This window comes from Mobula hypostoma, chromosome 6 (assembly GCF_963921235.1).
Source record: "Mobula hypostoma chromosome 6, sMobHyp1.1, whole genome shotgun sequence".
NCBI lineage: Eukaryota > Metazoa > Chordata > Chondrichthyes > Myliobatiformes > Myliobatidae > Mobula > Mobula hypostoma.
The window spans coordinates 7,837,045-7,853,358 of NC_086102.1; the positions used below are offsets into that span (position 1 = coordinate 7,837,045).

The 16,314-nt window shown below is 43.3% G+C and overlaps 1 protein-coding gene across 1 annotated transcript in view; it reads right to left on the bottom strand.

The window, feature by feature from the left end:
• Positions 1-16,314, bottom strand: part of LOC134347453 (E3 ubiquitin/ISG15 ligase TRIM25-like) — a 56,922-nt gene that overhangs the window by 16,276 nt on the left and 24,332 nt on the right. Inside the window, exons 6-7 of the mRNA XM_063049774.1 lie at positions 15,883-15,987; positions 13,046-13,144 (exon numbers count right to left, since the gene is read on the bottom strand). Of these exons, the coding sequence (XP_062905844.1) occupies positions 13,046-13,144; positions 15,883-15,987 (204 nt within the window). The remainder of the gene's footprint in view (positions 1-13,045; positions 13,145-15,882; positions 15,988-16,314) is intronic.

The window sequence follows — 16,314 nt, forward strand, 5'->3', positions numbered from 1 at the left end:
ACTCTCAGATAGGTACATGGAGCTTAGAAAAATAGAGGGCTTTGTAGTAGGGAAGCTCTAGGCAGTTTCTAGAGTAGGTCATATAGTCAGCACAACATTGTGGACCAAAGGGTCTGTAATGTGCTGTAGATTTCTATGTTCTATGTTCACTTGTCCTATGTACGTAAAAACTTACAGTGAAACGTGAAATTTGTGTCAAATCAAATCAGTGAGGATTGTTCTGGTGCAGCCCACAAGTGTCGCAACACATCCGGCGCCACATTGCACATCCACAAGTCACTAACCCTAACCCATGCACCTTTTGAATTTGGGAGGAAACGAGTCGCTTGTAGAATGTACAAACTCCTTATAGACAGCAGCATGAATCAACACCTGATCTTATGGTTGGCGTTGTAAAATGATGCGCTTACCACTACTCCACTGCATTGCCCTAGTTAGAAATCAGATGAAAATGTAGGCAGAGAGGTGGCAAGATGGCACCAGTGAACAACGATCCCTCTGGCAACATCTTTCAGATAGCTAATCTCCCCAATTATTTCACTTTTTCTGCTTGTTCTTGTTGTCTTGTTTGTGTTACAGAAACTGTTGGAGCCTGTGACGTACAGTTCGGATCTCAATCGAAGGATCCAGTGCTATGCTGTGTCTGGAGAGCTACCTCATGGAGATTAGAGACAGGAGACCAAAAAGGACACAAGCTGACCAGAGACGAGGAGTAGAGTCATGAATGACTCCATTCATTCATGGAGTCATCCATTCATTCATTCATGAATGACTCCACCTCAAAGTGGCAGGGAAGATTGAAGCATCATGGTGAATGCGGAGGGGGTCAACGATGACTCCCAATGGAGGCCACTGGGGCGACGATGGTCGGCAGTCGGATCGATGTGTTCGGATGCAGGTCAGTGGTCACTCTTTGAGGAAGGACTGAGTTCATGCAGCCACTCGGCTTGTATACAGACGAAAAGATGTTTCCAATATTCAGAGACTTATTTGATTATAGGACTGTACTTTACATTGGCTTCCTTCAGTTCTTCAGTGTTTTCTTCATCGAGGCCGATTTGTGGGTGGGTGTCAGGTAATTTTTTGTGTCAGTGTTCTTGTCTGTCAGTGACGTAATTGGGGATTGTTATTACTGTTTTTTTGCGAGTGAGGGGATCAGTGACTGTCAGCGTTACTGATTTTTTTCCGCGTGTGAGGGGGTCAGGGATTGTTATTGTCACTGTTTTGCTGCGAGTGAGGGGGTCAGGAATTCTTACTGTTGCTGATTTTTTTCTGCAGGGGGGGTGGGGGATTTTGGGGTCTGCAAATTTTGTTTCTTTTCTTTTTCATGCCGGGGGAGGGGGGAGTTGATGTCTCTTCTTTCATCAACCCCCATGGTCTTTCTGTATTTCATGGCCATCTAGAGAAGACAAATATAAGAGTTGTATTGTACATGCATACTTTGACAATAAAATAAACCTTTGAACCGGTCAAGGGTGAGGTCAGGTGTACAGTAAATGACAGGACCTTTAGGAGCATCAACATGGAATCGGGTGGCAGGGTGGAAATATATCTCTACCAGAGGAGGTGTGAGATGCTCCTTCCCCACGCTAGCCTGCAGGTTACCCTTGGGCAAGATGTAACACCTGCATAGCCCCATCCTCGATCAGCATCACCTGAAGCCATGGGCGCAAGTAATGGATGGTTATATGAGCAGCTGGTGTAATCACAAATCCTGGTTATGCAACCACTGACGCCAGGCAGACAATCTCTGCAGAGTATTGATAATGGCTGGGGACACCCATCTTGTAAAGACACTGCCCAGAAGGAGGCATGGCAAACCATTTCTGTAGAAAAAATTGCCAAGAACAATCATGGGCATGGAAAGACCATGATCATCCACATCATAAGGTGGGGGTCCTTGATAATGGATGCTGTTTTCCTGTGACAGTGCTCTATGTGGGCACATGGCCAAGTGGTTAAGGCACTGGACTAGCAATCTGAAGGTCGTGAGTTCAAGCCCCAGCTGAGGCAATGTGTTGTGTCCTTGAGCAAGGCACTTAACCACATAGTGTTCTGCGACGACACTGGTGCCAAGCTGTATCGAACCTTGCCCTTCCCTTGGACAACATCCGTGTCGTGGAGAGGGGAGACTGGCAGCATGGGCAACTGCCAGTCTTCCATACAACCTTGCCCAGGCCTGCGCCCTGGAGAGTGAAGACTTTCCAGGCGCAGATCCACGGTCTTGCAAGACTAATGGATGTCCTATGTAAACATGCTCAGTGATGGGGAGGGCTTTATCCGTGACGGACTGGGTTGTATCCATTACTTTCTATAGACTTTTCCATTCAAGGGCATTGGTGTTTCCATACCAGGCCATGATGCAGCCAGACGATATATTCTCCACCACACATCTTCAGAAGTTCATCAAAATTTTAGATGACATGTCAAATCTTCACAAGCTTCTAAGAAAGTAGAGGTGCTGCCATGTTTTCTTATGGCTGGTCCAAGGACTGATCCAATGAAAGTATGCAGTACCATTCCATGTTCTATAGCATCATGGAGTAATAGAGCACTGAAGCAGGCCTAACTCAGCCAGCCTGATCGAGTTGTCCATCCGAGCAATTACCATTCCCCTGCTATTGACCCATATCCCTCAAACTTATCTACACATGTTAGGACCTGGTGTCGTAGTTGCACTGAAAGTCACAGTACAGATACAGTACTGTAGTCTAACAGCAAATGATTGTCTTGGATGTTTCTCTTGTGATTGCAAGACCCTATTGGACATTGATAATGTAAAGTCCTACAAATCTGTCTCTTATGTGCAATGGCGCAAAAGTCTGCAGGCGAGCTGCCTGACCTCAGTTGTAGCAAGGACGAGGCCTCAAGCCATGGCTTGCCTGTTGGACCAATCCAGGAGAGAAGCTGTTGGAGGCGGTGCAGTGTGTCACCCATGCTGGGCTGGAGGGTTGGTGCTGCCTTCTGCTATTTCATTGGTGTATTTATGTGTGTGTGTGTGTGTGTGTGGACTTAGGAACTTGGGTTATGTATATGTATAGTAATTTACAGTTTTTTTTTGAATTATGATATATTGTAATGCACTGCTGCCGTAAAACAACAAATTTCACAATGTATATCAGTGATATTAAACCTGATTATGAAGAAAGCTCTTTGGAAACATGATGAATGTCAGTGATCAATATATCTTTGTGTATTAGGGGAATTTAGAAAAAGAACCATAAGACCATAAGACAGTAAGATATACTGTAGGAGCAGAATTAGGCCACTCAGCCCATTAAGTGTCTCCACATTCAATCATGGGTGATTTATTTTTCCTCTCAACCACATTCTCCTGCCTTCTCCCCATAACATTTGACACCCTTACCAATAAAGAAACTACAACTTCCACTTTAAATATACCTCGTGACTAAGCTTCCACAGCCATCCAAAGTAACGAATTCCACAAAGTCATCACCCTCTGACTAAAGAAATTCGGCCCGATCTCTGTTCTACATGGACGTCCTTCTGTTGGGAAATGAAGTGGGAGGAAATGGGATTACTCAGAACCAACTTTGACCAAATGGACCAACTGGAATCCATCTGTGTCAAATTAACTGACAGCATGGATGAGACGTGTGTGCATGTAGGTGTCTGTGTCTGTGGGAGACAAGACGAAGAGTATCATTATGTTTGATGACAGGCAGAGGAATATTATCTTAGTGCTCACAATACTTCAAAATGGCTTCAAATGACTCTCCACATGGCTTTAGACCACCTGGACAACACAAACACCTATGTCAGGATGCTGTTCATCGACTATAGCTCAGCACTAAATACCATCATTCCCACAATCCTGATTGAGAAGTTGCAGAACCTGGGCCTCTGTACCTCCCTCTGCAATTCGATCCTCGACTTCCTAACCAGAGGACCACAACCTGTGTGGATTGGTGATAACATATCTTCTTCGCTGACGATCAACACTGGCGCACCTCAGGGGTGTGTGCTTAGCCCACTGCTCTACTCTCTGTATACACATGACCGTGTGGCTAGGCATAGCTCAAATACCATCCGCAAATTTGCTGACGATACAACCATTGTTGGTAGAATCTCAGGTGGTGACGAGAGGGCGTACAGGAGTGAGATATGCCAACTAGTGAGTGGTGCCGCAGCAACAACCTGGCACTCAGCGTCAGTAAGACGAAAGAGCTGATTGTGGACTTCAGGAAGGGTAAGACGAAGGAACACAGACCAATCCTCATACAGGGATCAGAAGTGGAGAGAGTGAGCAGCTTCAAGTCCCTGGGTGTGAAGATCTCTGAGAATCTAACCTGGTCCCAACATATTGATGTAGTTATAAAGATGGCAAGACAGCAGCTATACTTTATTAGGAGTTTAAAGAGATTTGGCATGTCAACAAATACACTCAAAAACTTCTATAGTTGTACCATGGAGAGCATTCTGACAGGCTGCATCACTGTCTGGTATGGAGGGGCTACTGTACAGGACCGAAAGAAGCTGCAGAAGGTTGTAAATTTAGTCGGCTCCATCTTGGGCACTAGCCTACAAGTACCCAGGACATCTTTAGGGAGCAGAAAGGCAGCATCCATTATCAAGCTTCTGTATCTCCTACCTTTTCTCACTGTTACCATCAGGTAGGAGGTATAGAAGCCTGAAGGCACACACTCAGCGATTCAGGAACAGCTTCTTCCCCTCTGCCATCTGATTCCTAAATGGACATTGAAGCTTTGGACACTACCTCACTTTTTTTAAATATACAGTATTTCTGTTTTTGCACTTTAAAAAAATCTAATCAATATATGTAATTGATTTACTTGTTTATTTATTATGGTTTTATTTTATTTTTCTCTCTCTACTAGATTATGAATTGCATTGAACTGCTGCTGCTAAGTTAACAAATTTCATGTCACATGCCAGTGATAATAAACCTGATTCTGATTCTCCCTGATTCTGAAAAGCGATTCGACCAATACCTCATAACACTTCAGCATTACACCCTGGCTTTTACAGTCTAGTCCTCTCAAAATAAACAGTAACATTGCATGTGCTTTCCTTACTACCAGCTCAACCTGGAAATTAACCTTTAGGGAATCCTGCACTATGGCTCCCAAGTGCCTTTGAGCCTCTGATTTCTGAATTTTCTCCCCATTTGGGAAATAGTCTACATCTTCTGCAAATGTGCAAGACCATACACTTCCCTACACTGTATTCCTAGCGCTGATGATACCAGTGACCAACATCACCCAGTGGGATACACATCTACTGTAATTAAATGCTTTGAGAGGTTGCTCATGAGAATCAACTCCTGCTTAAACAAAGACATGAACCCGCTTCAATTTGCCTGTCACCACAATAGCTCTACAGTGGTTGCAATCTCATTTGCCTTGGATCACCTGGAAAACAGTAATACTTATATCAGGCTGCTGATTATTAACTACAACTCAGCATTCAATACACTCATACCCTCAGTTCCAATTAACAAGCTCCAAAACCTGGGCCTCTGTATCTCCCTTTGCAATTGGATGCTTGACTTCCTCGCCAGGAGAGACCACAGTCCATACAGGTTGGAAATAACTTCGTGACATTCAACACTGGCACACCTCAAGGACACATGATTAGCCCACTGTTATACTCTCTCTACACCTACGACTCTGTACCTTGAAACAGGTCAAAGACCATTCATAAATTTGCCAATGACACAACTACTGTTGGCAGAGTATCAGATGGTGACAAGATGTACAGGAGAAGCAATCTTGCACTCAACATCAGTAAGACCAGGGAACTGATTGTGGACTGCAGGAAAGGCAAGTCAAGGGAACACGCACCAGACATCATCGAGGGATCAGAAGTGGAAAGGGTGAACAGTTTCGAGTTCCTGGTGTCAGCTTTTCTGATGACCTATCCTGGTCAACATATTGATACAATTACAAAGAAGGCACAACAGTAGCTATATTTCCTCAGTAGTTTGAGGAGAATTGTTGTCACATAAGACACTTGCAAATTTCTACAGATGTACCGTGGAGAGCATTCTGACTGGTTGCATCACTGGAATGGACAGGTGCCTGCACAGGATCTGAAAAAGTTGAAAACTCAGCCAGCTCCATCATGGGCACTAGCCTCCCCAGGATCCAAAGCACCCCCAACAGGTGATGCCTCAAACATGCAGCAGCTATCAACAGGGAACCCCATCAGCCACAACATGCTCTCCTCTCATTGCTACCATCAAGGAGGTGGAACAGGAGCCTCGGGACATACACTCACTGTTTCAGGAAGAGCCTCTTCCACTCCGCCATCAATTTTCTGAATGGATAATGAACCCATGAACAGTTCCTCAGTATTTTCCCCTTCTATTTCCACTACACATTTAATTATTTTAATATATACTTTTGTATTGTAATTTATAATTTCTATTTCACCCAGTCTTGGTGTTATAGAAAATAGAAAACCTACAGCACAACACAGGCCCTTTGGCCCACAATGCTGTGCCAAATATGTACTTTAGAAATTACCTAGGGGTACCCATAGCCCTCTATTTTTCTAAACTCCATGTACCTATCCAGGAGTCTCTTAAAAGACCCTATCATATCTTCCTCCACCACCGTCACCGGCAGCCCATTCCACGCACTTACCACTCTCTGCATAAAAAATTTACCCCTGACATCTCCTCTGTACCTGCTTCCAAGCCCCTTAAAACTGTGCCCTCTTATGTTAGCCATTTCAGCCCTGGGAAAAAGCCTCTGACTATCCACATGATCAATGCCTCTCATCATCTTATACACCTCTGTCAGGTCACCTCTCATCCTCTGCCGCTACAAGGAGATAAGGCTGAGCTCACTCAACCTATTCTGATAAGGCATGCTCGCCAATCCTTGTAAATCTCCTCTGCATCCTTTCTATAGTTTCCACATCCTTCCTGTAACGAAGCAACCAGAACTGAGCACAGTACTCCAAGTGGGGTCTGACCAGGGTCCCATATAGCTGTAACATTACCTCTCCGCTCTTAAACTCAATCCCATGGTTGATGAAGGCCAATGCACCGTATGCCTTCTTAACCACAGAGTCAACCTGCACAGCAGCTTTGAGCGTCCTATGGACTCAGACCCCAAGATCCCTCTGTTCCTTCACACTACCAAGAGTCTTACCATGAATACTACATTCTGCCATCATATTTGGTGGTGTGTGGCCAAGTGGTTAAGTCGTTGGACTAGAGATCTGAAGGTCGTGAGTTCGAGTCTCGGCCAGGGCAGCGTGTTGTGTCTTTGAGCAAGGCACTTAACCACACACCGCTCCAGTCCACCCAGCTGAAAATGGGTACCGGCAAAATGCTGGGGGTTAACCTGGTGATAGACTGGCGTCCTATCCGGGGGGGAGTCTCGTACTCTCAGTCGCTTCACACCACAAAAACCAGCATAAGCACCGGCCTGATGAGCCTATAAGGCTTGGGACAGACTTTAACTTTAACTTACTGTCATCATATTTGACCAACCAAAATGAACCACCTCACATTTATCTGGATTGAACGCCATCTGCCACTTCTCAGCCCAGTTTTGCATCCTATCAATGTCCCGCTGTAACCTCTGATAGCCCTCCACACTATCCACAATACCTCCAACTTCTGTGCCATTATCCACAACACCCCCAACCTTTGTGTCATCTGCAAATTTGCTGATCCAGTTTACCAGATCATCATCCAGATCGTTGATATAGATGACAAACAACAAAGGACCCAGCACCGATCCCTGTGGCACTCCCACTAGTCAAATGCCTCCAGTCAAATAGGCAACCATCTGCTACCACTCTCTGGCTTCTCCCACAAAAACAACGTCTATTTCGATTTACTACATCATCTTGACCAACTTCCCATGCAGGACCTTGTCAAAGGTCTTGCTAAGGTCCATGAAGGCAACATCCACTGCCTTTCTTTCATCAACTTTCCTGGTAACCTTCTTGAACAACTCGAAGATTGGTTGGACTGGCCACAATGCCACGCTGGCATCAGTCCCCGTCTCTTCAGCTACCTCCTTCCGAACCCTGGGGTATAGTTAATCTGGTCAGGTGACTCATCCACCTTCAGACCTTTCAGCTTCTCAAGCACCTTCTCTTTGGTAATAGCAACTACACTCACTCCTGCCCCCTGACACTTGAATTTCTGGCTTACTCCTGGTGTCTTACTTGGAGTTCATTCACCCAATTACTACCTCTCCAGCACCATTTTCCACTGATCTAAAACCACTTGTGCCTCTCTGTATCTGAAAAAAGAACTTTTGTAAACTCTCTATATTATCAGATAGCTTAACTTCATGTTTCATCATTTCTCTCCTTACTGGTCATTGTCGTCTGTTGTATTTTTAAAAGCTTTCCAGTCCTCTAATTTCCCACTAATTTTTCAATATTACAGTATATGCCCTCTCTTTTGCTTTTATGCTGTCTTTGACTTCCCTTGTCAGCCACGGTTACCTCCTTCTCTCTTTAGAATATTTCTTCATCTTTGGGAAGTATCTATCCTGTGCCTTCTGAATTGCCCCCAGAAACACCAGCCATTGCTGTTCTGATGTACTGCCTGCTTGTGTCCCCTCCTAATCAATTTTGGCCAGCTCCTCTCTTATGCCTCTATAATTCACTTTACTCCACTGTAATACCAATACATCTGATTTTAGCTTCTCCCTTTCAAACTGCAGGTGAGTTCTATCAGATTATGATCACTGACTCCTAAGGGTTTCTCTACAAATTCTTTCTCTTGGAATCCTGCAACAACCTGATTTTCCCAATTCTGCTGAAGGGTCTTGGCACAAAACCTCAGCTGTACACTTTACCATAAATGCTGCCTGTCCTGCTGAGTTCCTCCAGTATTTTGTGTGTGTTTGCTTGGATGTCCAGCATCTGCAGATTGTCTCTTGCTTGTGACTGGAGCTATAGGGAGGTAGTCACCCCTAGGTTGCAGGAGACAGGTAACTGGGTGACTGTCAGGAGAAGAAGGGGGAATGCACAGCCAAGGCAGAGTACACCTGTGGCTGTTCCCCTCTATAATATGTATAAAACTTTAAATACTATTGAGGGGGTTGACCTACTAGGGGAAGCCACACTGACAGTGTCTCTGGCACTGAGTCTGGTGCTGTGGCCGTGAATAGCGGAGAGGTGAAGAGGAGTGCACTGTTGACAGGCGATTCCTCAGTCAGAGGTACAGAGATGAGGTTCTGTGGGCGCAATAGAGACACTTGGATGGCATGTTGCATTCTGGTGGCAGGATCAGTGACGTCTCAGCTGGGGTCCAAGGCATTCTCAAGAGCTAGGGTAAGCAGCCAGAAGTCTTGGTGCGTATTGGCACCAATGACATAGGCAAACAAGGTGAGCAGGTCCTAAAGAGAGATTTTAAGGAACTAGGCAGAAAGCTGAGAAACAGGACCTCCAGAGTAGTAATCTCTGGATTGCTGCCTGTGCCATGTGCCAGTGAGTGTAAGAATAGAATGATTTGGCAAGTGAATGCGTGGCTTAGGAAATGGACTTCAGATCTATGGATCATTGGGATCTCTTCTGGGGAAGGTATGACCTGTACAAAAGGGATGGGTTACACCTGAACCCAAGGCCATCCAGTATCCTTGTGGATAGGTTGGATAGGGCTGTTCGGATGGATTTAAACTAACTTGGCAGTGAGACGGGAACCAGAGTGATATTGCTGAAGATGAGGAAGTTGGTTTACAAACAGAGGCAATGTAGTGAGACTCCTAGCAAGGAGAGGCCAATCATAGGACAAAACTGCAGTCAAATGGATGAGTTGCAACGTAAAATGTGGACAAAATCAAAAAGAGTGAACAGAGAATCGAGGGTGCTATATTTGAATGTGCGCAGTATACGGAATAAGGTAGATGAACTTCAAGCACAACTACAGATTGGCATGTATGATGTTGTAGGCATCACTGAATCATGGCTGAAAGAGGATTATTCCTGGTAGCTTAATGTCCAAGGATACACATTGTATCAAAAGGACAGGCAGGAAGGCAGAGGGGGTGGTGTTGTTTTGTTGGTAAAAAATGAAATCAAATCATTAGAAAGAGGTGGCATGGGGTCAGAAGGTGTTAAATCATTGTGTATAGAGCTAAGGCACTGCAAGGATAAAAAGACTCCGATGGGAGTCATATACAGACCCCCAATTGTAAGGATGTTGCCTACAGATTTGCAATGGGAGATAGAAAATGCATGCTAAAAGGGAAAAGTTTACAATAGTCTTGGGGCATTTCAATATGCAATTAGATTGGGAAATTAAGGCTGGTACTGGATTGCAACAGGGCGAGTTTCTAGATAGCTACGAGATGGCTTTTTTGAACAGCTCATGGCTGAGCCCACTAGGAGATCAGATATTCTGGATTGGGTGTTGTGCAATGAACCAAAAGTGATTAAAGACCTTAAGGTAAAAGAACCCTTAGGAGCAAGTGATCATAATATGATCCAATTCATCTTGAATTCTGAAAAGCAGAATCTAAAGTCAGATGTATCAGTTTAAAGGGAACTACAGAGGCATGAGAGAGGAACTGGCCAGAATTGATTGGAAAAGAACACTGGTGGGGTGACAGCAGAGCAGCAACGGCTGGAACTTCTGGGAGCAATTCGGAAGGCACAGTATATATACATCCCAAAGTGAACAGAGACAGGTTCATGAATCATTAGGGCATCAAAGAATGGGGTTGAGACAGATAATAAACCAGCATGATAGAAAGTCAGAATAGATTTGATGGGCTGAATGGATTGGCTCCTCAGCCATATGGTCTTTTTAATGGCATTAAGCAGAATGCTTAACATTAATACTTTTTGCAAAATGAGAGGAAATCGCTTTGAAAGATCCTTAACTCTTTACTGACTTGATATAATAGCTGTGGGGATATTGCAACTGAGTGGTATCAACCTTTGATTTAAATATACCCAATGACTTGGCTTCCACAGCCATTTGTGGCAATGAATTCCACAGATTCTCCACTTTCTGGTTAAAGAAATTTCCACTCAACTCTGTTCTAGATGGACATCCATCTATTGGGAAATGAAGTGCAGGTGGGGTTGGGGGTAGCGGGGAGGGAAGGTGATTGCTGTGAGCCAGCTTTGACCAAATGGACCAACTAGTAACTATATAATGTTACCAAATGGTATTGAATTAAATTGAATTGGCTTTATTTCTTACATCCTTCACATATATGAGGAGTAAAGATCTTTACGTTACGCCTCCGCCTAAATGTGCAATCATAGTAATTTATAATTATAATAAATAGAACAGTCAATGTAACATAAAGTACACTCAGATCAGCATGAGTTAATCAGTCTGATGGCCTGGTGGAAGAAGCTGTCCCGTAAGTGTTGGTCCTGGCTTTTTGCCGCGGTACCGTTTCCTGGATAGTAGCAGCTGCAATAGATTGTGTTTGGGGTGACTCGGGTCCCCAGTGATCCTATGGGCCCTTTTTACACACCTTCCCTAATAAATGTCCTGGATTATAGGAAGTTCACAACTACAGATGCACTGGGCTGTCTGCACCACTCTCTGCAGAATCCTGCAATTGAGAGAGATACAGTTCCCATACCAAGCACTGATGCAGCCAGTCAGGATGCTCTCAATGCCCCTGGAGAAAGTTCTTAGGATTTGAGGGCCCACACCAAACTTCCTTAACCTTCTGAGGTGAAAGAGGCGCTGTTGTGCCTTTTTCACCACACAGCTGGTCTGTACAGACCTTGTGAGGTCCTTGGTGATGTGGATGCTGAGGAACTTAAAGCTGTTTACCCTCTTAACCTCAGTTCCATTGATGTCAATAGGGGTTAGCCCATCTCCATTCCTCCTGTAATCCACAACCAGCTCCTTTGTTTTGGCGACATTGAAGGAGAGATTGTTTTCTTGACACCACTGTGTCAGAGAGATGACTTCTTCCTTGTAGGCCACCTCGTTATTGTTTGAGATTAGTCCAATCAATGTAGTGTTGTCAGCAAATTTAATTAGCAGTTTAGAGCTGTGGGTGCTGACACAGTCATGGGTATACAACGAGTAAAGGAGGGGACTTAGTACACAGCCCTGAGGGTCTCCTGTACTGAGAGTCAGAGAGGTGGAGGTGAAGGAGCCAACTCTTACCACCTGCCAGCGATCTGACAGGAAGTCCAGGATCCAGCTGCACAAGGCAGGGGCAAGGCTGAAGTTTATGAGCTTCTTGTCAAGCCTAGATGGAACTCGGGGGTTGAATGCTGAACAGCATCCTCACATAAGCATCCTTCTTCTCCAAATGTGTAAGGACGGGATTTATAACGTGACATTAACAAAGACTCGTCTCGTTCCCACACTATGGATTATCTTTGCCACAAACACTGCAGTATATCAAGATACTGTCTCAACCTCCAGCTGATCAAATCTCCTCCCACTATCCTGCAAACTATTTAAAAGTAACAAATGTTAGACAGGTTGGTCATACCCAGACCCTGTAATTAAAATTTAACCCTGATCTGTTGAGCTTGTTCTGTGGTGAGCCATGCACAAAGGATTTTCCAAACCCATGAGAAATTAACTGACTCTTATCACATTGAATTTTTCTCATTGAAAAAATTGCCTTCCTATTTCATTTTCTGCTCCCTTGTGGATGGAACTAAATCTTCATTCCACCTTTATTGTTGGTTAAGATTTGTTTAGTCCATCATTAATTATCTGAATGAGTATTCTCAATCGAGATTAGAGAAATCTTTCCTACCAAATGCAATAAGCATATACAACAGTTTATCTCTGTCTTGCTTCAAAGATTTTGAAATTTAATGAATGAGATGTAAGTAGTCGGTTAAAATAACCACAGGCGCCACAGTAGTGTAGAGGTTAGCGCAACACTATTACAGCTCAGTGTGTCAGAGTTCAGAGTTCAAGCCCGGTGTCCTCTCTAAGGAGTTTTTATGTCCCCTCACAGAGTGTGTGGGTTTCCTCCAGGTGCTGCAGTGTCCTCCCACAGTTCAAAGACGGACTGATCCACAGGTTAATCAAACATTGTACATTGGCCCCTGATTAGTCTGGGAAGGGATTTATGGATGGATGGAGTACCTGTTCAGCTCCATCGGCGGTGGACTGAGTACGATGCAAGAATTATCAAATGGCATCTGAACATTTTCCTTCTGGTGGAAAGTATGAAATAGTGAATGTCTGTAACGATAAAGATAACACAAACTGTTAGCTGGAATAAACAGGATAGATGAAAAACAGCAGTTAATTAACAAATAACAATCAGTAAAATTAGGTAATTAGATAACAGAATCATGTTTAATATCACTGATATACGTCACGAAATTTGTTATTTTGCATCAACAGTGCTCTTCCACGCATTAAAAAAGTATGAATTATATATAAATTAAATTAACTAAGTAGTACAAAAAGGGAGCAAAAATAGGGATTTCTAGGGATAACAGGGAATAAACTTAGTTGAAGACATCAGTGTTTATGAATACTTAAAAGAGGAAAGAGGAAGATGGAACGCTCACAACACACTGGAGGAACTCAGCAGGTCGGGCAGCATCCCTGGAAAAGGTGAGTGTTGCTTTGACCCCAGCATCTGCAGATTATTTTGTGTTTAAGAGAAAGATGGAAATGTGGAGAGGGTGAAGAATGGAATTTCAGACCAAACACTACAAACAATGTGAGGATAATGTTGCCGAGAATAATAAAGATTGAGAATATGCAGAAAGACTGGGTCTGTCCTTGGCTACAACCTCGACTCTTTTAAATTAGTGGTGGAGAGGAAGTTACTAAACAAACTGTTACCTGTTATAGACAATCTGGCACATCCTCTCCATGACCTACTGAATAAGCAGCGGAGCACCATTTCAAACAGAATCATTCAGCTCCGCTGTCACAAGGATCGTTACAGAAAATCTTTCCTACCAAGTGCAATAAGCATATAGAAACATAGAGACATAGAAAATAGGTGCAGGAGTAGGCCCTTTGGCCCTTCGAGCCTGCACCGGCATTCAGTATGATCATGGCTGATCATCCAACTCAGAACCCTGTACCAGCCTTCCCTCCATACCCCCTGATCCCTTTAGCCACAAGGGCCATATCTAACTCCCTCTTAAATATAGCCAATGAACTGGCCTCAACTGTTTCCTGTGGCAGAGAATTCCACAGATTCACCACTCTCTGTGTGAAGAAATTTTTCCTAATCTCGGTCCTAAAAGGCTTCCCCTTTATCCTCAAACTGTGACCCCTCGTTCTGGACTTTCCTAACATTGGAAACAATCTTCCTGCATCTAGCCTGTCCAATCCCTTTAGGATTTTATACGTTTCAATAAGATCCCCCTCAATCTTCTAAATTCCAGAGAGTATAAGCCTAGTTCATCCAGTCTTTCATCATATGAAAGTCCTGCCATCCCAGGAATCAATCTGGTGAACCTTCTTTGTACTCCCCCTATGGCAAGGATGTTTTTCCTCAGATTAAGGGACCAAAACTGCACACAATACTCCAGGTGTGGTCTCACCAAGGCCTTGTACAACTGCAGTAGTACCTCTCTGCTCCTGTACTCGAATCCTCTTGCTATAAATGCCAGCATACCATTCGCAACAATTTATCTCTGTGCAGCAGGAGACCAGGCATCATAGGACAATAGTCTGCTTTATTATTTTGTTCATTATTATTGCACATTGGTACATTATTATTGTTATATGATTATTTTGTATTTTTATTATTAGTTAAGTCTGCACACTGCTAAGTATGTTTTTAATGTTGTAATGAAATAATTTCTCACTTGGGTCAATAAAGTACTGTTATTATTATTGTTATTATTATCTTTAAAGAGATATTAACTCAAAAAAAATGGCACAGCTTTGAGGGAGACGGATGATATCTTTGGTGTCCAGGGGATAAGACATCATTAAGCTGGAAGGAATTCAGGGCTGTGCTTTAGGTCCAGTAGAGGTTGATAAGAATGATTCTGGGAGTGGAAGGGCTAGCATATGAGGAGCGTTTGATGGCTCTGGGCCTGGACTCGCTGGAATTTAGAAGAATGAGGGGAGAGCTCATTGAAACCTACTGAACATTGAAAGGACTATATAGAGTGGACATAGAGAAGATATTTTCTATAGTGAGAAACTAGTATGTTTCCTCGTGATCACAACATACAAATGCAATTGTTCATTGTCTTATTGGTATAATTCTGGAAAGCTCTGGAAGCTTCTCTTGGTATTGTATTATTTAAATAGGAGCGATCTGTTTGATTGACTCGTATCAGTGAAATTGAATGGAACGAGCTGACCACACAGTGCCCCCATCGCTTTTGTATCCTGTCTGCCTACAGCTCCTAGCCTCTGTTACTGTCCATCTTTTCAACTTTCTTTGCTCTATTACTGCTTAATAAAACTATCATGAAGCAACAGATTTTGTGCCTCTTTCCTGATATCCAAAAGAACCCTGGTTTAAAACATCACAATCCAGCACCTGTTAAAAAAAACTGTGATTGAGCTGAGATCCTTCAAGAGGACCACAACCTTGTCGTGGTTTGAAAACTTGTGTGCCTCACTGACCCAGAGAGCTACGTTGGTTGGAGTTGGGGCTATATGATTAGGCTCTTAGAGATTTTAAAAATATGCCTTGCTTCAAAGTTTCTGAAATTTAAAGAATGAGATGTTAGTAGTCAGTTGAAGTAACCATGGGCACCACGGCAGTGTAGCGGTTAGTGCAACACTATTACAGCTCAGAGTGTCAGAGTTCAGAGTTCAAGCACGATGTCCTCTCTAAGGAGTTTTTATGTCTCCTCAGAGAGTGTGTGGGTTTCCTCCACGTGCTGCAGTTTCCTCCCACAGTTCAAAGACATACCGATCTGCCGGTTAATCAAACATTGTACATTAGTCCCTGATTAATCTGGAAAGGGATTAATGGATAGATGGAGTACCTGCTCTGCTTGGTCTGCAGTGAACCGAATGAGAAGCTAAGTGCTGTGCTAGCACTTATCTCCTGTTTATTGATGGTAGCCTGGAAAGGTTGAAGTTGTGAATATCTGTAATGATAAAAATAACACAAACTGTTATCTGGAAAGAATCTGTAAAATGTAGTAATTAGATATCAAAATCGGAATCATGTTTACTATCACTGGCTTATGTCATAAAATTTGTGGTTTTGCAGCAGCAGTATAGTGCCATGCTTTAATAAAAGTATAAATTACTCATATATATACATATATATATATATATATATATATATATATATACACACACACACACACACACATATATATATATAGATACACACACACACACACACACACACACATACATATACATACATACATATATATTAAAGATATGCAGTGCAAAAAGAGAGCAAA